The sequence below is a fragment of the Schistocerca cancellata genome, chromosome 7 (assembly GCF_023864275.1).
Source record: "Schistocerca cancellata isolate TAMUIC-IGC-003103 chromosome 7, iqSchCanc2.1, whole genome shotgun sequence".
Classification (NCBI taxonomy): domain Eukaryota; kingdom Metazoa; phylum Arthropoda; class Insecta; order Orthoptera; family Acrididae; genus Schistocerca; species Schistocerca cancellata.
The window spans coordinates 62,254,205-62,277,874 of record NC_064632.1 but is presented as its reverse complement, the minus strand read 5'-3'; the positions used below and the strand labels follow the sequence as shown (position 1 = coordinate 62,277,874).

At 38.0% G+C, this 23,670-nt stretch overlaps 1 protein-coding gene across 2 annotated transcripts in view; it reads left to right on the top strand.

Moving 5' to 3' along the window:
* The first annotated feature begins 433 nt into the window (after positions 1–433).
* Positions 434–23,670, top strand: part of LOC126092566 (embryonic polarity protein dorsal-like) — a 106,734-nt gene continuing 83,497 nt past the window's right edge. Inside the window, exons 1-5 of one of the 2 annotated variants that reach the window (XM_049908240.1) lie at positions 434–734; positions 2,157–2,240; positions 9,896–10,146; positions 15,844–16,087; positions 18,352–18,495. In XM_049908240.1, the coding sequence (XP_049764197.1) occupies positions 2,192–2,240; positions 9,896–10,146; positions 15,844–16,087; positions 18,352–18,495 (688 nt within the window). In that variant the 5' untranslated portion in view covers positions 434–734; positions 2,157–2,191. Of the gene's footprint in view, positions 735–951; positions 993–2,156; positions 2,241–9,895; positions 10,147–15,843; positions 16,088–18,351; positions 18,496–23,670 lie in introns of those variants that run through there. The other variant, XM_049908239.1, reaches the window with a different exon arrangement.

Genomic DNA, 23,670 nt, shown 5'->3' with positions numbered 1-23,670 from the left:
TTTTCACTTTATGAAAGACTGTACTAGTCTACAGTTAGCGTTTTTCCCCACTTTAAGGTAAAGTTTCGGCTCTTTATCTCGGGATGACGTTAAACAATATCGAAAGACAGGGGAAATAATTCACTGTGACCGTTTAGCCGCACAGATTTCTTTATCTATCGCAACGCGAGATGTTGGCAGATTGAAGGTACACGGAATCATATCGAGACCTTGAAGCTACCACTTCTTCGTTCCGCGTCAGGCTCAATATCTAAACACAGTTTAAAAACGGAGGAACGCCACGCGTACTGCTCAGGAACGTGTTATTACTATGCTTATAAAGGCAAGTAACAGACAATAATTCTTCGCAGTACGCGCCGAGCAGCAGTAACGCTTGGCATTTGTTGTCGGCTATGTCACTGGCTAGTCATGTGATGGCTTCCGCCAATAGAATTTCAGATCTATTATAATTCTTCGAAGGAATTGTGGTCATCTTTTCCTAAAATACATCCTGCCAGCCGTAGCTTCTGGACCAGGAATTGGTGTCGAAGAAGTGAAAGTGATAATGCATAACAGTGTTTTTTGGTGTGTGATGGTTGTTTGGTAGTGGTAACTGCACTGCGTGTCTCCAATAAGGCTCGATTTACAGTTGTTATAAAAACAGCAGGAAATTTTTCGTCGAAGACCTTGACAACTTTTTGCAGCGGTGCTGAGCATAAGTGTATCGTGATTTTGTTTCGTCATATTTCAGTGAGGTATGTCGTTGACATTATTTGTTTATATACAGTAAGAGGAGAAGGGAAGCTGCTGCTTGTGTTATGTATACATTCTGTTAAGGTATGCGACTCAAGTCAAATAATAAAGACAATTTAGATTAGGTTATGTGTAATTTTGGTTTAGTTAGGAATACAAATGTTTTGATGTCAGTTTCCTTCAGGAACCTGATTGTTTGTTTGTGGACACAGGCATCGCTATTTGGACATACTTTCAGCAACTGAAAATGGAACGTTTAGGTGTGTAATTATGAAGTTTTTAGAAATGTTTGTGTTACATTGGTTTGTGTTTATGTGCACCATGCATGAACTGTAACGGCGCAACTTGTGATTAACACAATAAGCCATTAAATCAATTACCACCGACTGAATGTATCACATATCAAGTGCTTCTAAATGACCAGAAAAGCTTTTCTGTTATTCATTGCCTGCATGAGAAAGCACACTTAGCTCTGTGCTTAGTGAAAGTTTTCATGAAATCCTGAAAGCCCCTTGTATTGGTTACAGTAAATGACCGATTGATATACTGTTTTCAGTTATTTATTTGATTTAACTTCCAGACATGACTGTGTGCAGAATGTTATTTCATAACAATTACGAAGGTGGACCATGTCACAGTATTCCGTTGACTTATGTCCAATGTTAATTACTATGAGCATATTTCTTTAAGATGTTATGGTTAATTTTTTCAGTTACGGAAATTTAAGAATAATTGGGTTTCTGTAAACATTGAAGTCTCTGGAATGCATTAGAAGATTCTTGTAATTTTGTTCTCAGTTATACTGAATAATTCTCACTTGTTCCACACAAATATAGTTGAGGGTAAACAGATTTTACTGAGAACACAATTTCAGATGTTCTAAGGAATAGATTTATTAAGATTCAGCTTCGTATATTCGAGGAAATAGTTTTCTGTTTTATCTATGGTTGTTATGACTCAAAATATAATACAAAGAAAATGCTTATAGGTGTAGAATTTAAATGTTTTGACATCTCTCAAGAAAATGTATGATTCACTGGAGTTTAGCTTTCAGAGATGGAAATATAGCACATTAATCCTTTGATGGGATGCTTGTAGTTCATTTTGAGTGCCGTTTGTTCCTCCCTCTATGTATTTTGTTTTGCATTAACACATAAAAATACTAAAATTCGTTCAGTTCTGTAGAATAATGCCTGGACTGTAAGTGAAAATAGATTAATTACTGTTGTTTTCATTACATTATATGCTGTCGTATATGGGTGATCTTGTTGAAGCATTGCGTCCGTGCTATGTGTTCATTAATTCTGTTGATGTAATGATGTGTTGTTGTAGATGTACCCTCTACTAATTGTACTAAATCAGCTTGTCAGCCTCTGTGGATGAATTACAACTATGCAAGATTCTATGCAGCACGGTTGTTGCAGATGCGGCCGTTTCATTGGGAGGAGTAGGAGGAGGAATGGACCATGAGCACCTCAATCAAGGCAGCCTTAACATAAGTGATGTCAGTAAGTGCAATGACAAGCTGCTAGCGTGCATGATTTATTTAACCAGGTTTGCACAAAGTGAGCTCCATGCACCATCTTATAGAAGTGTGATTCAGAGAACTGGTAAGGACAACTTTGGAAAGATGGCTGTCATTGTGTTTCTGTCTTCTGTAAGTTGAGTTTTGAAGTCTGTTCGTGGAAACATCATTGGTGTGTCTTGCGTTTTCACTGTTGTGGCACTGTGTGTATTTCAGTTTGAGTCATTCTTCTATTTGGTTGCAGTTATTGTCTTCAGATTACTAGTACTCTTGTGTGTTGTGTTGTTTGTTTTTGTCTTTTAAAACAATCCGTGTGAATGGAAGTACCAAATTACTTCTATATATTTAAACATATTGATATCTGTTGAATGGCACTATGCTTTTAGGTCACCATACCCTTTATTGTGAAAAAAGGGGGAGGGGGGGTTAGTCAAGCACCTATACGGATTCACTAAGTTCTGGTCACAGAAAACTTTACATCTTTTTGTTATTCATATTACATTAGACACTTTCTTGAAGTGAGGCAATAATTTTCGCAGAGTGTTACATAATTTGCAGGAGGTTTATATGAAATTTTCATCATTTTTTGCTCTGTTTCCATTTCTTCTGAACAGTATATTTTCATGAAGATGTTAGTTATGTGGGCAGTCTTTGCAGAGCAAAACAAAAAGGGTTGATAGGATTTGTTGTCCTCATGACCTTCCTTGATGCTCGTTTAGTCTCTTGATTAGCACAATGTTTAGCATTATTATGATACCACTGGTACTAATAACTGCACCATATCTTTCAAATATATCAAGGTGTTAAAGGTATTATGATCATTTTGATTTGGAGGCCTACTTATCATTAGTGAGTCTGACTGATTCCGTTTCTGTTTCGATGAAGCGAACATAAGCAAGTATGCAACAGCAAAGGAGAATTCTTTCTGGTGTAAATGCTAGACATTCTTGAGCAAATGGAATTTTATCATGTTCAGCTCACATTCACTTGCATTTGCTCATGCTCTGCTGGTCATCAGATTTTTAGCAAACGATCTAAGAAATTCTGCATCCTTGATGCTTTGGGACTTGCAGTACAGAAACTTTATGTCTGCTATCTTGTCTGCCTTTGTTGTTGTTGACATGAGCTGCATGAGTGATGGAATGGTCTGAAGAGAATGTAATATTTATTGTTGATAGAAGAATATAGATATTATTGGTGCTCCTGGGATCCAAGAGATCCACAGCACAAATGCCTGAGAAATGAAATATGAGGATGACTGGTGAGAAATTGCCAAAGCGCTCAAAGCTTAGTTAGTTTCATGTTCCATGGACTGTTTGCGAACAAGTCATTTTACATCACAAATTATTTTATAAATATGCCAACATGCCGATCATTTACAAGTTGTTATTATTATTATTATTATTATTATTATTATTATTATTATTATTATTACTGTTATTATCCGATCTCACGCGTCGGCTTTGACCCGTGACGTAAGGGTGTTGTGGTGTGTGACGTCATTACGGCGCGGAGTTTGGTTTGTGAGTGTGGCGTGTTTGTAGATGTCGTGTTGTTTGTTGTGCCCTCTGGTGGTATGTTCATGGTTTTCGTTTGTTTGGTGTGTTGTGCTCAGTTTGCTGTTGGTCAGTGGTGAGTGCTGCGTGCGTCTTTTTGAAGCGGAATTTGTATTAGTGAGTTAACGGTTTTGTGTGATGGTTAATGTAATGATGATTGCTGTACGTCGGCTGAGTTTGTTATTAAGTGTATTCGGTTGTGGTTTTTTGTTCAGGAATGGATATGAAAGACCGGATTAATAGTTCTCGGTTGAGGGCTATTTTCGTCTTTATGATACGTATGCGACGTTTTTATATCCGCCATATTTGGTATTCGTATTGGGAGATGTTTTTGAGTTACATAGGTCAAGGGTAGTGGTCGATCCTAAGTTATGGGATTGGTAGCTGCTGTTGAACTATATAGTTGGAGGGAAGTGTTCAATCTCAATGTTTGGTGGAGTATGTTGATTTTTGTAATGGGAGATGGGATCGGGAGTTGCTGTTGAGCTATATAGGTCAAGGGAAGTGTTCGATCCCAATTTATGGGGTCGGGAGCTGCTGTAGATATATGTAGGTGAAGGGAAGTGTTTGTTCGCAATGTTTTGCGGTGTATTTTGATTTTTGTATTGGGGGATGGGATCGGGAGATGCTGTTGAGCTATATAGGTCAAGGGAAGTGTTCGATCCTAATTTATGGGATCGGGAGCTACTGTAGATCTATATAGGTCAAGGGAAGTGTCCGATTCCGGATAAGAATGTGTTTTGTGGTATTTGGTGAGTTTTGTGATGTCGATTTTTTTCGTCGTCTTGCGTGGTTTTGTATGGCGGTGGGTGGCTAAATTTGTGTATATTTAGTTTCTCCCCACCCAAAAACCCCCAATTTCCCACGCTTGTCCCGTTAGAGTCATTAGGCTTTTTGTGAAACCTGTGTGTGTGTTGTTTTTCTATGTATTTTCGTCTTTATGATATGTATGCGACGTTTTTATATCCGCCATATTGGAATTGTCGTTTATGCTCGTTTCCGCCATATTTGTGACGTCATGGGTCAAAGCCGACGGGTAGGATCGGACGCTTCTGTATTTCCAACATGAGTTAGTAATTCCCGCCCATTGCCTTTTACAATAATAGAAATTCTTCTACAAAATAGGATGAGTTGTCAAGGAGAAACTTTATCAGTTCATTTTCAAATTTTACTTTGCTGCCTGTCAGATTACATCACATGTTATAAGTGATCAAAAATGTTGGTTGCAACATTGTGCACCCCCTTCTTTGTTAAACACAACCTTAATTTGGAATAATGAATGTCATTTTTCCTTTTGGAATTGTGATTATGTACCCCACTGTTCCTTTTGAACTGCAGTGTATTATTTACAACAAACTTTGTGAGGGACTAAATATACCTTTAAGCACTAGTCAACATACCTAATCCTTAAACGGGTGTCTACATGATGATCTTGGATGGACACCATATATCAGAGGTGGGCAGGAATCCTGCATGTGTGCGGTGCACTTGCTCATGTGCAGTTAATAGGTGTTCTGCTTGCACACAAGGGCAAGCTGGCCACCTACTTATCTCCCCTCCCCACAATACCGTCTCTCGGCTCCTTCCTCTGTAATGTGTTTTGTTTCCTAGCTTGCTTTATTGAATGAAGGCATAAGGTTAGTAGGAGTGCTTGAAAGAAATCATGCTTTGAAAGAGTATCTGTTACCTACAATATGTTTTATTTAATTATCACAGGTGGAGTTTACAATACGTTTAATGTCTGGAACAAAATTTCTACATACAGACAAACGCAAAGTTACGTAAATTTTCATCATTGATGTTTTCTCTTAACCGAGACTTATTAATTTTCATGACACAGAAAAATCTCTCAGAAACGTATGTTGAGCCAAACATTGACATTATCTTCGCAGCTTCATGATGGAGACGAGGAAACTCTTGCTGTGGAAAGTCTTACAGTCTATTACATATCTTGTCAAAAGGAACTTGTCTCTCAGACGAGAATTACGCTGTAGATTTATTAATTCCATTTGCAATTTGGGATGAATATCATCTACAGAAACAGCAAATGGTCTCGAGAACCATTCAAAAGCTTGGGATAAATATGATATATCCCCAAATCGCTTGAGAAATTCCTCTTTTATTGCACTAAGTATGGAAACATATTCTTTGCGATTCTGTTCTCGCACAGTAGACAGAGTAGGGAAATGCAGTGCGTTCTGTGTCGAGAGCTGTCGTTCCCACAGCTCAAGCTTGCTAGTGAAAGCTTGCATCTTTTCAGCCATTTCACAGATTAGCTGATTTTCTCCTTGGAACTTGTGTTCACTGAATTAATGTGTCCAGTAACATCCACAAAAAATGCAAGGTCGGCAACCCACTCTGGATCTTCTAACTTGGGATTGTACCTTCCTTTGTCCTTTAAAAACTGATTTATTGGTATTCTCAGCTCAAAAAATCTTTTGAGTACATTACCGAGGCTAAAGCTAGCGGCCTTCACTGTGGTATTGTATGTCACCGTACGCTTCCACAATTTCAGCTAAATATGTGTGAAACTATGTGTAAGCTTGTGGGATCTCAAATAATTAACTGCCTGAATAACCACCTGCATGACGTCCCCCAGTTTTGCTGCTTTTGCATAGAGTACTTCTTGGTGCAAAATGCAGAGGACGCTGTATAATGATTCTTCAGTTTGCTGAGGCTTTTTTCTTAGTAATCCAACAAATCCCATTTGTTCCCCTTTCATTGCAGGTGCTCCATCTGTTGTCACTGACACCAAATGTTCCCATTTTAAGCCAGCTGAATCGACAGCCTCTTCAATGGCTTTCAGGATGTCCGCACCGGTGGTCGTGCTTTTTAAAGATATCATATCTAAAAAAATCCTCTGTTATGTGCAGAGCAGTGTCTACGCCGTGGTCATAAATCACAAATTTCGTGGTGTCTGAAGTATATGTTGACTCATCAAGTGAGATGGAAAATGTAATATACTCTTGCCTTAATTGACGGTGCTCCAAAATATGCTTTTTCCAGTTTAAATTCTCATTATTATGGATACCTAAGAATTTTGAAGTTTCCATCTATTGAGGTCGTAAGAAAGGCAGTAAATTCTATAGCTGCTTGTCTCAGACAGAAATAGAGTGAACAAACTCAAGCTTTGTAATGTTCTTTATTAAAAAGGAAAACACAATAAATTTCCTTGAAAATAAACAAGTGTGAATGTTTATGTATTATTCTGTTTAAAATTAAAAACATATGAAAGACTTTATCACTCTCGTTGCTAATGTTCATGGTATCTGTAATTACAGGACTGATGTCTCAAAGCTATGTTAGAGATTTTTTGACGATTAATAAATACGGTTTACTTTGCGTCACGATTTGTGCCCTCTAACAGTAGATTTCACCAAGTAGCCTATGTGACAGGTTGTGTATACAGGGTATCTCAAAAGAAAGTTTATATTTGAAGAGCTCTCTGCGCATGCGCAACAAATTGGAGGGGAGTGGGGGATGTGGTGCGTTCATCAATTGCTTGGCCCTTAGGAACTCAGTCGATATGGAGTGCTTCTCGGGAGCAGATCATGCGTTCTGTGTGCGAGAATTTTACAAAAATGGTGATTCGACAACCGTAGCATAACCAGTTCAACACTGGCCAAATCTGAATCTGTGTGGTCAAGGTCATCAAGAATGGGTGAATTTATGGAGAGTGTAAATTGGTCTGTTCGTGACGATCCTGACCTCTCCATTTGCAAGCATGCAAGTTCTTTAAAAGTACATAGATAATCACTGCACCAAATTCTGCAAAAATACCTTAAACTGCACCCTTATAACAACCAATTTGTGCAAGTGTTAAAGCCTCAGGATCCAGACATAGACTCCAGTTCATTAATGGTGCGACTGAGTGCCCTTCATTTATCATCATCTTTTTTTCTGACAAGACTCATCTTCATCTGAACTATCATGTCAGTAAGCAAAATTGTCGCTACTGGAGTGCAGTGAATCATAAACAGATACATGAGAAACCCCTTCATTCGCAAAAAGGTGCTGTACGGGCTGTGATGTTGGTTTGAGGAATAATTGGCTGGTAGTTTTTCGAGGACAAGTGTGATCTTGCAATTAAAGTGAATTCAGAATATTATATGATGATGATAATTGACTTTTTGGTGCTAGTTTTTCCAAAACTTTCCTGCTTATAGCCAAAGAACATGGTTTCAGCAAGACAGAGTCACAGGATCAATATTGTGAGTTCATTAAATTTTCCGTGGCAAACTGATCTCAAGAAGGGTGATAAAAATTGTCCACTACACAGTCCTGATATGAGCCCTTTGAATTTTTTCTTTTGCGGGATATGCCAAATCTAAAGTTTATGTCACTAATCCAACTTATCTGGAGAAACTGAAAAAAAAGTCTATAGTGAAGTGTTCCTGGTTGCATTATCATTTATCAGAAAAAATAATTATAGTGAATGAAACTTCCACAGATCCAGTTGACCTCCTTCTTTGTTTTGTTATAACTACTTTCAAGGCTGTAATGCACCATTATCAAATTGTCATTATCATAACCTTAATGTCTGTAGACTCTTTACATTATTTAAGACTGTGTGATGATTAGCTTTAGCCTTGGAAGTAGTTATGACCAAATAAAAAAAGAAATCAGCTGTAGCTGAGGAAGAGAAAGGAGAAAGCTAACTTTTAAGCTATAAAGGCATTTTGCATACTACAACAGCTCTGATTGATTCTTATTTATGTAGTGGTACGAGTGTTAAACAAAGGTGGGTGGAACAAACATAGAGATATCTGATTGGTCTTCATTTTTCCTTGTGTGTTATACAGTAGCACATAAAACAATCTAGTTTACAGATTGACATTATCATCCAAGAGCAACATTAGTGCACTAAATGACCTAACATACAGATTGATGTTCTCGGGCAATGGAGTGAAGTAAATACAACCACTCATTGTGAAGTAGTTGGGGACACGGGAACATGGTAGGACAGTTATAAAGCAATACAGTGAATTTTTATTCCAGTGTTTGTATCTCATCCAGAATTTGTCAGTGCCCCATCCAGTAATTACTTCAGCTACATGGATACTCTGTAAATTACACTTGAGTGGAGATGGTTCACCAAATCGCTTTCACAATAATTCTCTGTTATTCCACTCTTGAACAGTGCATGGAAAAAACGAACACTTGTACCTTTCCCTGCGAGCTGTGATATTCCTTGTTTTATAATGAGGATCGTTTCTGCCTATGTAGGTTGGCATCAGCAAAATAATTTCGCATTAAGAGGAGAAAGTTGGTGATCTTCGTGAGAAGATCCCACCACAGTGTGAAACACCTTTGTTTTAATGGTGTCCAAATCCTGTATCGTGTCTGTGTCACTCTCTCCCCTATTTTTCGATAATACAAAATGTGCTGCTCTTCTTTGAACTTTCTTGATATACTCCGTTAATCCTATCTGGTATGGATCCCATGCCGTGCAGCATTACTCAAAAAGAGGACAGACAACTGTAGTGTAGGCAATCTCTTTTGTAGACCTGTTGCATCTTCTAGGTGTTCTGCCAATAAATTGCATTCTTTGGTTTGCCTTCCCCACAACATTTTGTATGTGTTCTTTCCAACTTAGGTTAATAACACTTATTGAGGATGTGCATTATGTGACATGTATGGAACAAAAACAGCTGTTGAAGTAAAATGCACATGTTTTGCAAAATGCCTCAAAAATTATTTGACTCAGGGTTGGCCCTTAAATTGAAATACGTCTTGCATGAATATCATATATAAAAAAATGTTCATTCTTGCAATAATGGAAGTACGAATGACTAGTCAGTGCTTACATTCATGAGACGAAAATTCTTGTACTCCAAGCAGAAAACTCAGTAAAGTAGGCATAAGGTCTGACTAATCTTCCCCAAGCAACTGATTTTATTCCTCTTAACTTGGCCAGCACCCCCCCCCCCCCCTCGGGGTTACATATATTCTTAAATGTGTGCTGTACTGTGTGACATGAAAATACCTCTGTGCATGTTAGATTATTGCGCATTTTTATTTTTTATGATGAGAAAGTGTAGGAATCTGGAATTTGTATTGTTAATTGTTTTCTTGTGTACAGTTGAAGTCATCAAGACAACAGATCCTGAATTTGTGGACAGTAGTGGTAGGATGTATGGTGGTGGTGGCGGCGGCGGTCCTGTGGCGGCAGCCACTATGGAGGATGCGCAAAAGGCGGCAGCATATGTCAGAATTGTCGAGCAGCCAGCACCAAAGGCACTTCGCTTCCGGTATGAGTGTGAGGGACGGTCAGCTGGGAGCATACCTGGTGTAAATAGTACGTCAGAAAATAAGACCTTCCCAACGATCAAGGTAATAATAGTCATCATAGAAGTACAATGAAATGAACTTTAAAATAAGTTAAGTGTAGCACAAAAATGTTGAACCAGATTTAGTTCCCCCTCCACATATTTTATCAGTTCTTCAGTGTCCTTGTATAATCACTCTACTTCACTACAAGATTAACTGATGGTGCTGCTGTTATCATATTATGTTATAGTCTCCTGACTAAAGATCTTTTCCCCCTTTCTGCATTTCATTTCACTAGTATCTAATAAGTTAAACTAAGATTGTCCTCATCTCTTTCTAAAATTTTTAGGTTCCTCACTACATTTAAAGTTGTTACTTATTCATCCTTCTCATCATTCTATTCAGGGTAGCTGAACAAGCCAATCATTTAACCGTTGGAATTCTTTGCAAGGATAAGTTGATTGTGAGATTGTTCTAAGAGACTATTTTCTGTGTGTGCATTTTTTTACTGATACGAAATAGGGCCCATAACCTGAAAACATTTTTTAGCACATTATTAGCAATACCAATGCATTGTCAATGGTGTATACTACTGATTGTGGGGAAGGGTTGGGGGAGGAAGATACTTTATGCCCACCACAAAAAAATTAAAAAATACATATTTTGTTAATTGTTATTGACTTATACTTACATCGTACTTTGTAAAGAAATGTGTAACTCGGCTCCTAAACATGAAAATATTGAATATGATATTCATTACGAAATTACGCATCTGTTACAAGGTCTTTTTACCTGAAAAATTTAAAACATTTATGGAATCTGGTAGATGATCTTTTTTTTCAAAATTTTAAAATGCAAAGTATCTGTCTAGATAAAAATATTTTGAAAAGGTGGGCATATAATATAAACCCACCCCCCTCTCCCTTGATATTGCTTGGCTTAAGTTTTCTTTAATATGTACACCTAATAACTTACAATTTTGTACCCTGTTTATTATTTGTTCTTGGTATATTAGATAAATACGTTGAATGGGGGGTGTTTTTGACAGTACAAAACAGGGTGTTTTCTCAAAGTTTAGATCTAGCCCATTTGTGCAAAACCATTCATTAATTTTCACAAAAACATCATTCACTGTTTTCTCTGTCGATGCTTCTTTGCTCAGTGTCACAACAGTGCTTGTATCATCTGCAAACATGACTAGTTCTGCCTTCTGATTCAAATTAAACGTCAGATCGTTAATGTACAGCAAAATCAGTAGTGGGTCAGTGATCACAACCAGTAGGACTCCCATTGCAATTTCTCCCCATGTAGATAATGTGACATCCCTTTTTTTGTATCACTCAAACAGCCTATGGTATTTTTATGCATTCTGGTTCTTAAATAAGAACTAAACCAGGCATTTGCTAAACAATTTATTCCTTAAAAACTTAACTTCTCTAATAGGATATTATCATTGACACAGTGAAATGCCTTCTGTAAGTCACAAAAGATCCCAGTCTGCAATATTTTATCATTCAAAAATTGTATTATATGCCCAGTGAATGTCTAAAGAGCTGACTTCGTAGAGTGGCCCTTTTGAAATCCAAACTATGATTGACTAAGTATCCCATTACTACCCAGGTGGGTGACATCCATGGAGTACATTACCTTCTTAGAAATTTTAGAAAATTATGTAAAATCAAACAATGGAAAATCCAGGATGCAATGTAACAATATTATGAAAAGGATAGTTGCTACTCACCATACAGTGGAGATGCTGAGTCGCAGATAGGCACAGCGAAAAGAATGGTGGAAACTGAGTTTTCGGCCAAGAAGGCCTTAACACACACAGGTTCACACAAACACAACTCACACATGCATGACCACAGTCCATGATATAAGGATGACACTGAGCAGTAGTTATTGATATCTATGGAGTCACCCTTTTTAAAGAGAGACCTAACAATGGCAAATTTCAGTCTTGCTAGGAAAAGAAATTGTGTTAATGATGCGTTACATGACTAGAACATTACATATAAGGGCCACAACTTTTTAGTGTCTTATTGGAGATATTATCCGTCCCATTTTAGAGTTATGATGATCTTCCCTATTTCAAATGGGTATGTCAGATGAATTGTCTATTCACTAAATATCCTCTGTATTGCTTCTTCAATTTAGTGCTTTGCTTTCTCTTTTCAACTATTTGTCCCAAATTTCTCACATATTTTCAGAAAGTAGTTAAGGAAAATATCTTCTACACGTGAACTGTCTTTCACAATGCTCCCATTCTCTTTAAAAGAAATAATATCATATTTTATGACTTTTTGTCTGTCTCTGTTTTCACAGTATTACATGTCGATTTTATTTTATTATCTGATCTGTCAGTGTCAGACAAGATGTGCATGCTCCTTGATTTTTTTACAACATTTTTTTTAAATATGTTACAGTGCTATTTATAATAAGAAAGTGTTTCTGGGTCACTACTTGTTGTGGCCATTTTGTACAAGTCATTTTTTTGTTGTGAAATGACTCTGATACCTATAGTGACCCAAGGTTTTCTTAATGACGGGCATTGTTACATTCAATATTGTGATATGAGAATCCATTTATTGATGGATAGACATGACTGATACCAAATTATAAGTGGCTAGAAGGATCTCTAGATCATTTTTCCTGCCATATTGCTTCGAGAAATTTACATTAACACCACAAATTAGTAATTCCTTCATTCTGTCTTACAAAGATCATAATAATTCACCAAATTTTATCAAGACAATTTTCAGCCGGCGGAGACCTGTATACTATAACAACCACAAATATTACATTTCCTAGTAGTAACTCACAAGCACTTGCTTCCATATCCTGATCAAAACAGAATTTATTTATTTCTTACATTTTTTGTATTTATATCAATTTTTTAATGGATGTGACAACTCCTCCTTTATTCATCTTGGCTCTTCATGAATATGCAGCTAACTTATAACAACTTGCTGGCGAAGAGTTCTCGGGCTTCCAGCGGGGTGGTGGTGTTTTCAAACTGCGACATTTCGACGAGTGACATACTCGTCATCATCTGGCTCAACTGAGCGCGGCCTGGAATCCAGCATTAGCCGCAATATGCCTGGAACGCACCAAGAACCGTCCAGCTCACGAGACATGACCGGAATGCTCTGATGGCGACACAAATGGCGCACCCACTTCCCCCTCCACCCCGCCCACCGGCTCCTCTGGATCCAGCCTCCCGCAGCCAGGTGGTGGGGGGCACGCCGCAGGTATAAAGGGACCGGCATCCGAAAAGCCTCGGCACTTCGCCAGAAGATGACGTGTATGTCACTTGTCGAAACGTCGCAGTTTGAAGACACCACCACCTGGCTGGAAGTCCGAGAACTCTTCACCAGCTGTATACGCCAGGAAAGCAAACATTCACATTTATAACAACTTACTTTAAAATTTTGTATCTCTGTGGTTGTGTGGCATTCAGACAGACAAGTAGCATCAGTTTCTTTCCTTGTGAAGGAAGTTGATTTAACTTTTGCCTCTTTTATTATAAGATGAACAATGAATATCCCTAAATTTAATATCTTAATGCTGTCTTTCTGATTTCTGAATTTGACCTAATGTCAGTGTGTCACCTGACCCATATAACCATTGGGATTTGCCTTTATGTGCTGCTGGTCCCCTTATATTTTCTGTTAAAAGATCTGCTAATTTGCAATGATCTCTCTTATTCAGGTGTAGGCCATGACAAGAATTCCCCATTTTTCTATAGCAACTTCTGATTCTTTAAAAAAAAAATGGAAGTCACATCTATAAAACAGTTTCAGACTTCTGATTATTTTATAAATGAGTAAATATTTGATCATAAGCACACATGGGAGAAGAAGTTAAAGAATAAGTGTAGAATTATGTTTAAAGATTGTTGCAAGTCACTAAGTGTTCTCATTCTCAAATGCTGACTGAATATAGTCTGGGTATTCGAAGCTATTACACAGGCATCCTGCAACTGGGTCCGGGTACAGTGCCTTGGGGCAGTCACAAAAGATTTTTGCATCCTTCTGAAGGAGCCCTCTAAGCTCCACATGTATTTGCTTTACAGCAGAGTTTATCCCTGCATGAATAACCAATCTGAAACTAGTGTATATTACTGTTCATTTAGGCAGGAAAATACTTGTATAACATAATTAATACAGGAGAAAGTGGGAATATCATAAAAATCTGTCCATGCACACACTGAATGTGATCTTTCTCAGAATGCAACTGGAAAAGTTAGGTATAGTGAATTGTATAAATGTGAACTACAGTCAATTGGAAACATGTATAGTGTGTGCATCTAGTGTATGCAGAGGAACCCGTGGATACAGGAAAATAATAGAAAACTGGGTACCACTGATGATGTCTAGTATGAATATGTGAAACATGTTTTGTTAAAAACAAAATAATGATTCAGTTACAAGGAATTTTTCTTATCTACATAATGAACATAACCTTTTATGTTCTTTTAAGATGGATGCAACTAGACTAGCATTTTGTACCTTTTCTAACAGTTTTATTTGGTAAACTCCTTAAAATTTCAACTTACTTTTCAAATACTTAGCATTCTTCCATAATTAATTCCAGAGCTCATACTTTCAGTGTCCCCAGCTATATCTCTGCGCAACACTAAATCTTCCATCCATGGAATCGTATTTCAGTCCTATACCAAACAGTGGAGCAGCATTCAGTCACATCCAGATTCTTTCTCCCCTTTTTTGACATTTTTTTTTCTACTTCCTGCACTACTGTTTAGTTGTCTTCTTCCAACTTTTCCTTTTTCTTTTATTGTTGTTGTCATCGTCATTTCCATTATAATTTCACATTTTCACATCTTATGGCATACTGAACAAAAGAAAATAATATAATCAATGAGTTTCTGAAAACTTAGTCACAAACCCCATAGTCCAAAAAAATTTGAGGCGTGAATTAATAAAAAAAATATAGAAAAGTTAAGATGGTAGTTTTAATGCTTCAGATGTTCTACACAGTCTTGCTCCACTTGAGTACACACACAGAATGGTATGCAACCATGTGAAACTGACAGAAAAGTCCTTCTTGGGGATGTTGTTCAACTAGCACTTCACATTGACTTAAATGTCAGTTTTGTCTTCAAAGTGTTGATCCTTCATGTGAATTTCTTCACTTTGTCATTATAAAAGAGTTATCCATGTCCACAGTCATTGTTCTTGTTCCGTTGTCAAGGTGTGCAGAACAAACATTGCACACAACTTTCTCTTCTTCAAAACATTGTGGAAAATGTCTTGAACACTTCATTTTGATATGTTGTTTCCTTTGCAATTTTTGACCCATCAATGTTGACACAGTGTGACTGCTTGTTGCTCACAACTGACTGGTCGAATGCACATCTGATGTTTACAGTTGTTAGTTCCCGCTGCCACCATATTTACTGCATTGATGTCACTTATTCACCTGTAATAAGACCAGTCTCAGAATATTTTGATCAACACCATAACTTTAATAAGTATTCTTGATGAGATGTGGGAAATATGCTTGATATATTACAAGAATGAATTGTGTGTTGACTCCCCAAAATACACAAGAGAGTTGTGATAGGACATTGTTCCCCCTTGAGATATTCCTATCTAGTTTCTGCTATTTTGTCATAGCATCTTCTGATCTTTGTGAGCCATCTGTCCTTGGTGTGATGAGATTAATTTTACTGTATGTCTTGTCAAAGCATGCTGACAAACCTGGTATTCCAGCTGACTGATGTTCTTTGTTTTCAAGGTGGAAGGATACAAGGGTCGTGCTGTTGTGGTAGTGTCCTGTGTGACAAAGGATCCTCCATACCGCCCACATCCTCACAATTTGGTTGGCAAGGAAGGCTGCAAGCGAGGTGTGTGCACAGTGGAGATATCACCTGACAACATGACTGCCTCTTTCTCCAACCTAGGCATCCAGTGTGTCAAGAAGAAGGATATTGACGAAGCTCTCAAAACTAGGGAAGAGATTCGTGTGGATCCTTTTCGCAGTAAGTTTCACAGACATTCTCAGATCTATCTTCAGTTTTAATAATAACTTTTGTAAATAGGCCTGAAGTGTTTAATAACTAGCGATAAACTCGTCATTTCTCCACAATGGCAGAAAATAAAAAATTTGCGCCCATTTCTGTCTTATCTTTAGAGATAATTATGGCTTAGCAGTGATGATAATCTTCTTGCAACCTGGGTAGTTGTGAGTTTCAGCTGCTTTTTGGGGGAGAGGGGCATAATTAAAACAGTGAACTATCATTTCCAGTAAGATTTCATCCATCTTGCCTTCTTTTTTATTTATTTATTTTTCATCTTTCTTCCTTTCAAAAGCTATGGATGCGCCACCTGTTTCTGATGACACACCTCTGTATCAGCTTAAGACTGAGTGAAGTGGTATAGTGCTAATTGAGACTGTTTTACCTCGCCTTAAAATATTACACAATTGTGCAATGTTCAGTGGGCTTAGCACATGTTGAATTTTCTTTACAAAGTGCATTCACATGTTCACCTAGTTTTGTCCTCCACATAGGGTTAAATTCATAGTTTGTTTCCTGTTTAGAATTAGTAGGTTTCCTGTTCATATCTACATCTATATGTCGTACAGAAATTTACATTGTGTGTTTGCCTCACATAAAAGTTGCTTTGTTTCTTATAGACTGTTTACATTCCTAAATGCCTCGTCAGGTTTCCCCATTGGCATTTCTTCTTGGCCATCAGTGAAATAATTTCTGGAACATTATTTTAAAAAATAATGCCATTAAGAAAACTGGATGGAAATGCAGTTCAGTTCCCAGAATATTGCTGGCAATCATATCCAATTTCTTCCATGCTGCAACAGGAAGCATAGGGTGTAACAATCATCTGTCAAATGCAAATGCATAAAATTTACTCGAGCAGAAACTGTATTCCATTCATGTATATGTATGTTCATTATCAAACATACAACCCCCCTCCCTCTCCCAACAAGCCACAGAAAGTCTTCTGGTCATAAGTCTCTTTTACTATAGCGCAAAGCTAAATAGGGAATCGTTATACACATATAAAAAATGAAAACCTTTAATTACAAATATATTGTACTCTTTGGAGTCCTGTATTGCTTTTTTAATGTTACAAAGATGCATTTCTTGCATCTGTTACTGTAAATATCTTACACACTAGAAGTATTGACAAGTCTACTTCACTGCCTCATGTTAAATTGCAATTCTTTTATTTCATTTCCCATCTGTGTGAAATGTCAACAACTGAAACATCCGGAAGATTAAAACTGCATGTCAGATTGAGACACTTTTACTCAAGATCTTTGCCTTTACAGGCAAGTGTTCTACCAACTTAAGCATTCTACTTAAGCATGACTCACGACCCATCATCACAGCTTTTCTTCTGCCATTACCTGAGACACTGGCAGAAATAAAGCTGTGAGGGCGGGTTGTGGGTTGTGCTTGGCTACCTCAGTTGGTAGAGCAGTTGCCTGTGAAAAACAATGGTCCTGAGTCTTGGTCTGGCACACAGTTTTAATCTGCCAGGAAGTTTCACTGTCGTAATCATTTACTTGCTTTTCTTCTTTTCCTGGCCGTCACACAATATCAGTTTATTCCGGAATGCATCAGTTTTATCGTACATTTGTACATGTTTTTTTGTTTTTTTTTTTCAGTGATGTAAGGAAAGTCATGGCAGAACATAAATAATATAGAAGTAAAGGACACAATCATTGAGTAGTAAGAAGGTGGAGTTTTTATGTCACACCAAAAAGAATGAAAACTCACGTACAATAGCTTGTTAAAGGATTTGTCCAAAAGGTAGCAAAGTTTCCCTTCTTCTCTGACTGCCTGACGGTGGCTCAGTGCTTACACTATTTAGTGAGTTCTTTCAGTGGTTTGGTAGAAGTATCAAAATCTGTTGCATGTGACAGGAAGGCCAAATTTTGCAGTCTGCCTTGATATGGCAGATATGGATTCTTGTAAAACAGAAAAAAAACTCGGTTTTTAAGTTATTTTTCAACCTTGCAATATTGCTATGCATCATCAATTTCCCATAAAGTGGAACATACTGTCAGTTGTTTTGTTGTTGAAGGTGACCACTAGTAAGACAAGACTGTGAATAAATATCCGTATTGTGCAGCTTCAGTCAGTATTATTACATAAAAAATGACATTCATTAAAACATATTAGGTAACTGTTGTGCTTTTTCAACTAACATTTTACAGAGATTTTGTTCTGTTAATTAACACATTTATTTGTTAATTAATACATATATTTACTTACAGCGGGATTTGCACATAGAAGTCAACCAACAAGCATAGATCTTAATGCTGTCCGATTATGCTTCCAAGTGTTCCTAGAAGGCAGTGAACGTGGGAAGTTCACCTTTCAGCTGCCACCAGTTGTCTCAGACCCAATTTATGATAAAAGTAAGTTTCTGGATTAAGATATGGTTTCTTATTTTGTTTTCAGTGTGAGACAGTTTGTGAGATATCAGGAATTCTTAAATTCTTGTTTCTGAATAATTCACTATTTTTATTTACTTATTGTTGTTTACATCTCTGCATCAGTATATATTTGACAGAACTTAGCTCCTGTTCAGTTGAGACTGATGTAACTGTAATGATATTTAGGCTGCAGGGGTCGTTATTCATTGTAATGAAGCAGAACTACCTAAATGATAAAATGGGTGCCACAGTAATCAAACAAATGCAGACGCACACTGCTAGAATTGTACCAGGTCAATACAACCTATATTAAAGTGTAACAGAAATGTCCGGGGAACTTAAATGGGAATTCTTGAAAGAGATGCTGAAGTTCTCAAACAGTTTTTGTTATACTTCTTCAGTTCCATTTATTTTAATTTTAAACATCACTATGCATTTCAGTGGTCATGCCATCATCTTCAGGTGGATTGCAGTATTTTAAGTTTCTTGTGATGGCCATTTTTTGCAGCAGCTGTATATAAATTGTTGTAGTTTACACAAAAATTGCCTTTTGCATACTACACATTAATTTTTTTTTTTTTTAATTTTATTTATGCATCCAGAAGTGTTTTGCCTTATTAAGAAGGCAGTTTCAGTGGGTGTCCTGGATTTTATTTTCACATATTGGTTATAGATTTCATGGAAGTTTTTCATAATAAAATGGAAAGTTTTGTACAGTAAAATACGTAATGCTTTATTTGAAAGAAATGTAGCTTTCCCTCACATGGAAAACCAGTTAAAAGCCTCCACTTTTTCAGGTAATCACTGCAGTTTTATGACATAACTTGCACGGTATTTTTACTTGGTTGAACATATTTATGATATACGGGGCTATTACAAATGATTGAAGCGATTTCATAAATTCACTGTAGCTCCATTCATTGACATATGGTCACGACACACTACAGATATGTAGAAAAACTCATAAAGTTTTGTTCGGCTGAAGCCGCACTTCAGGTTTCTGCCACCAGAGTGCTCGAGAGCGCAGTGAGACAAAATGGCGACAGGAGCCGAGAAAGCGTATGTCATGCTTGAAATGCACTCACATCAGTCAGTCATAACTATGCAACGACACTTCAGGACGAAGTTCAACAAAGATCCACCAACTGCTAACTCCATTCGGCGATGGTATGCGCAGTTTAAAGCTTCTGGATGCCTCTGTAAGGGGAAATCAACGGGTCGGCCTGCAGTGAGCGAATCAATGGTTGAACGCGTGCGGGCAAGTTTCACACGTAGCCCGCGGAAGTCTACGAATAAAGCAAGCAGGGAGCTAAACGTACCACAGCCGATGGTTTGGAAAATCTTACGGAAAAGGCTAAAGCAGAACCTTACCGTTTACAATTGCTACAAGCCCTGACACCCGATGACAAAGTCAAACACTTTGAATTTTCGGCGCGGTTGCAACAGCTCATGGAAGAGGATGCGTTCAGTGCAAAACTTGTTTTCAGTGATGAAGCAACATTTTTTCTTAATGGTGAAGTGAACAGACACAATGTGCGAATCTGGGTGGTAGAGAATCCTCACGCATTCGTGCAGCAAATTCGCAATTCACCAAAAGTTAACGTGTTTTGTGCAATCTCACGGTTTAAAGTTTACGGCCCCTTTTTCTTCTGCGAAGAAAACGTTACAGGACATGTGTATCTGGACATGCTGGAAAATTGGCTCATGCGACAACTGGAGACCGACAGCGCCGACTTCATCTTTCAACAGGATGGTGCTCCACCGCACTTCCATCATGACGTTCGGCATTTCTTAAACAGGAGATTGGAAAACCGATGGATCGGTCGTGGTGGAGATCATGATCAGCAATTCATGTCATGGCCTCCACGCTCTCCCGACTTAACCACATGCGATTTCTTTCTGTGGGGTTATGTGAAAGATTCAGTGTTTAAACCTCCTCTACCAAGAAACATGCCAGAACTGTGAGCTCACATCAACGATGCTTTCGAACTCATTGGTGGGGACATGCTGCGCCGAGTGTGGGAGGAACTTGATTATCGGCTTGATGTCTGCCGAATCACTAAAGGGGCACATATCAAACATTTGTGAATGCCTAAAAAAACGTTTTGAGTTTTTGTATGTGTGTGCAAAGCTTTGTGAAAATATCTCAAATAATAAAGTTATTGTAGAGCTGTGAAATCGCTTCAAACATTTGTAATAACCCTGTACATGGTTTGTCTGTGTGACAGACAGTGCTGTGTCAGGGAGATCATGCGTTGCCTTGCCTGGTCATCTGGGTGAATGTGATTACTTTATATTGCAATAACGAAATCTACTCATTTGTCACTATACACTTTCCAACATTAATATAATGTTGTGTCATTGGAAAGTGAGTAATGGCAGACGTGTAGAGTTCACTACACATAGAAGTTTTAAAAATAAAAATAAAATTTACTGAAGCAGTATACTAAAGATTATTCATATTTAAATATTCAAAGCCCTTAACAAGCAGTCCATAATAAATGACAGTTTTTATGTAGTTCTTGTGAAACCCTTTTGCATGAATTCAAAGAATCAGTGTTTGAGATAGATTGTGTACCCTTGTATATCTCATGTAGAAATAACGACAGTAAGACAAGCGGTTAGGATGCTTATGGAGCCATACAGGGAACCAGTTTTCCTTTCTAGACGAATGAAATGTGATAGAAAATTGCTAATATTGGTATGAAGTACATGTGTACATGGCTTTTGATGTAGACTAACTTCCACAATGTTTAGAGCTTACTAACACAGGTTTGCTCTGATCAGAGAATGCTCACAGTTTTGTATATAGTACCATGAGAAAAGGGTGAATAAAACTGACATCTTCCAGATTGCTCCATATGCAGTGAATGGCCAAAAAAAAACTGGTACACCTCCCTAATGTCATTTAGGGTCACGCAGAAGTGCTGCAGCACAATGTGGCATAGATTAGACTAATGTCTGAAGTAATGCTGGAGAGAATTGACATCAAGAATCCTGCTGGGCCATCCATAAATCCGTAAGAGTACAAGGGGCTGGAGATTTCTTCTGAACAGTGCGTTGCAAGTGATCCCAGATACGCTCAATAATGTTCATGCCTGGGGAGTTTGGCAGCCAGCAGAAGTGTTTAAACTCAGAGGAGTGTTCCTGGAGCCACACTGTAGCAGTTGTGGACATGTGGAATGTCACATTGTCCTGCTGGAACTGCACAAGTCCATTAGAATGCACAGTGGATATGAATCAATGCAGGTGATCAGACAGGATGCCTACATACCTGTCAGAGTCATATCTATACGTATCAGGGATTCCATATCACTCCAACTGCACACACCCCACACCATTACAGAGCCTCCACCAGCTTGAACAGTCCCCTGCTGACATGCAGGGTCCATGGATTCATGAGGTTGTCTCCATACCCATACGTGTCCATATGCTCAATACAATTTGAAATGAGATTCGTCCGACCAGGCAACATGTTTCCAGTCATCAACAATCGAATGTCGGTGTTGACGGGCTCAGGCGAGGCTTAAAGCTTGTTGTCGTGCAGTCATCAAGGGTACACGAGTTGGCCTTCGGCTCCGAAAGCCCGTATTGATGATGTTTCATTGACCAGTTCATACGCTGACACATGTTGATAACCCAGCATTGAAATATGCAGCAATTTGTGAAAGGGTTGCACTTCTGTCTTGTTGAATGATTCTCTCCGATCTTGTTAGTCCCATTCTCACAGGGTCTTTTTCTGTCTGCAGTGATGTTGGAGATTTAATGTTTTACTGGATTCCTGATATTCATGGTACACTAGTGAAATGGTCATAAGGGAAAACCCCCACTTCATCATTACATCGGAGATCCTGGTCCCATCACTTGAGTGCCAAGTATAATACCACGTTCAAACTCAAATGAATATTGATAACCTGCCATTGTAGCAGCAGTAACCGATTTAACAACTGTGCCAGACACTTGCTGTTTTATTTAGGTGTTACCAACCGCAGTGCCAAGTTCTGCCTGTTTACATATATCCGTATTTGAATATGCATGCCTATACCAGTTTCTTTGGCTCTTCAGTGTAATTTTGGTTTAGGTAATGTGCCTTCTGGAGAGCACAACTCTTCAATCTTTTGCTCACCAAGACACATTTCAACACCTATCAATTGTTTATTTTTGAATTTATAGACTTTGGTTTATAAGGATCCGTTGTCTTCAAGGGCTCCACATCACTCACAAGAGAGCATCAGACATTATGTATCATTCAGCAAGTTTTGATTCAGATTTCCTTCTGCGATGTAGATGCAGATCATAATGACATAAATGAATAGTTTTAGAACACGGTGTACATTTTGTGTCATTCAGTTTATTTATTTATTTATTTTATTTATTGATTTATTTAACCTGGCAAGATTAGGGCCATCAGGCCCTCTCTTACATCTAACCAGGCATTCTACTTATTTTACATTCATACGTTTTAGTAGGTATGTTAAACTACATCTAGTACAAAAAGTGAAATAAACAATTAGAAAGGTACACCTGGAAAAATACATACATATAGAGTTCATATTCGTAGATCATAAGTACTGTTATAATTAAACATTATTGAAGAGACAAATTTTAGATAGGAGTGCTGGCAGCAGGGAGTATGAGGGAGTCTCATAGTGAAGGGAGGAGAAGAATAGAGAGACATGATGAAACATAATTAAGGAAATATAAAGGAAAAGAAGAGTGCATGGCTAATAGAGATAGATGAAGAGGAAGGCATCTCAGGAGCAAGATAGGAGACGCTAGCTTTGCTATTTGACAGAGGTGAGGATTGGCCTGGTACATTAATTTTGTGGAGAACTTTATGAAGATGATAGTAGGAAATACTTCAACTTCTTCTTAAAAGCAGCAGGAGATTGAATTTTGCGCAAGATAAGGGGCAGTTTGTTCCAGAGGCGGACAGCGGCAACTGAGAAGGAGTTTGCAAAAGTTTTTGTTTTGTGAGTGGGCACAGTTAGGATACCAAATAAGAGTGACCTCGTGTTTCGATTATGATGGCATGACAGGTTTTTAATCTCTGAAGCAAGGTACTGGGGTGTTTGCGCGACGAGGAGTCTGTGAAGTAGACATAGAGACTCCCTAGCTCAGAGTATGAAGCACTAACATGATCATATCGGCGAATGT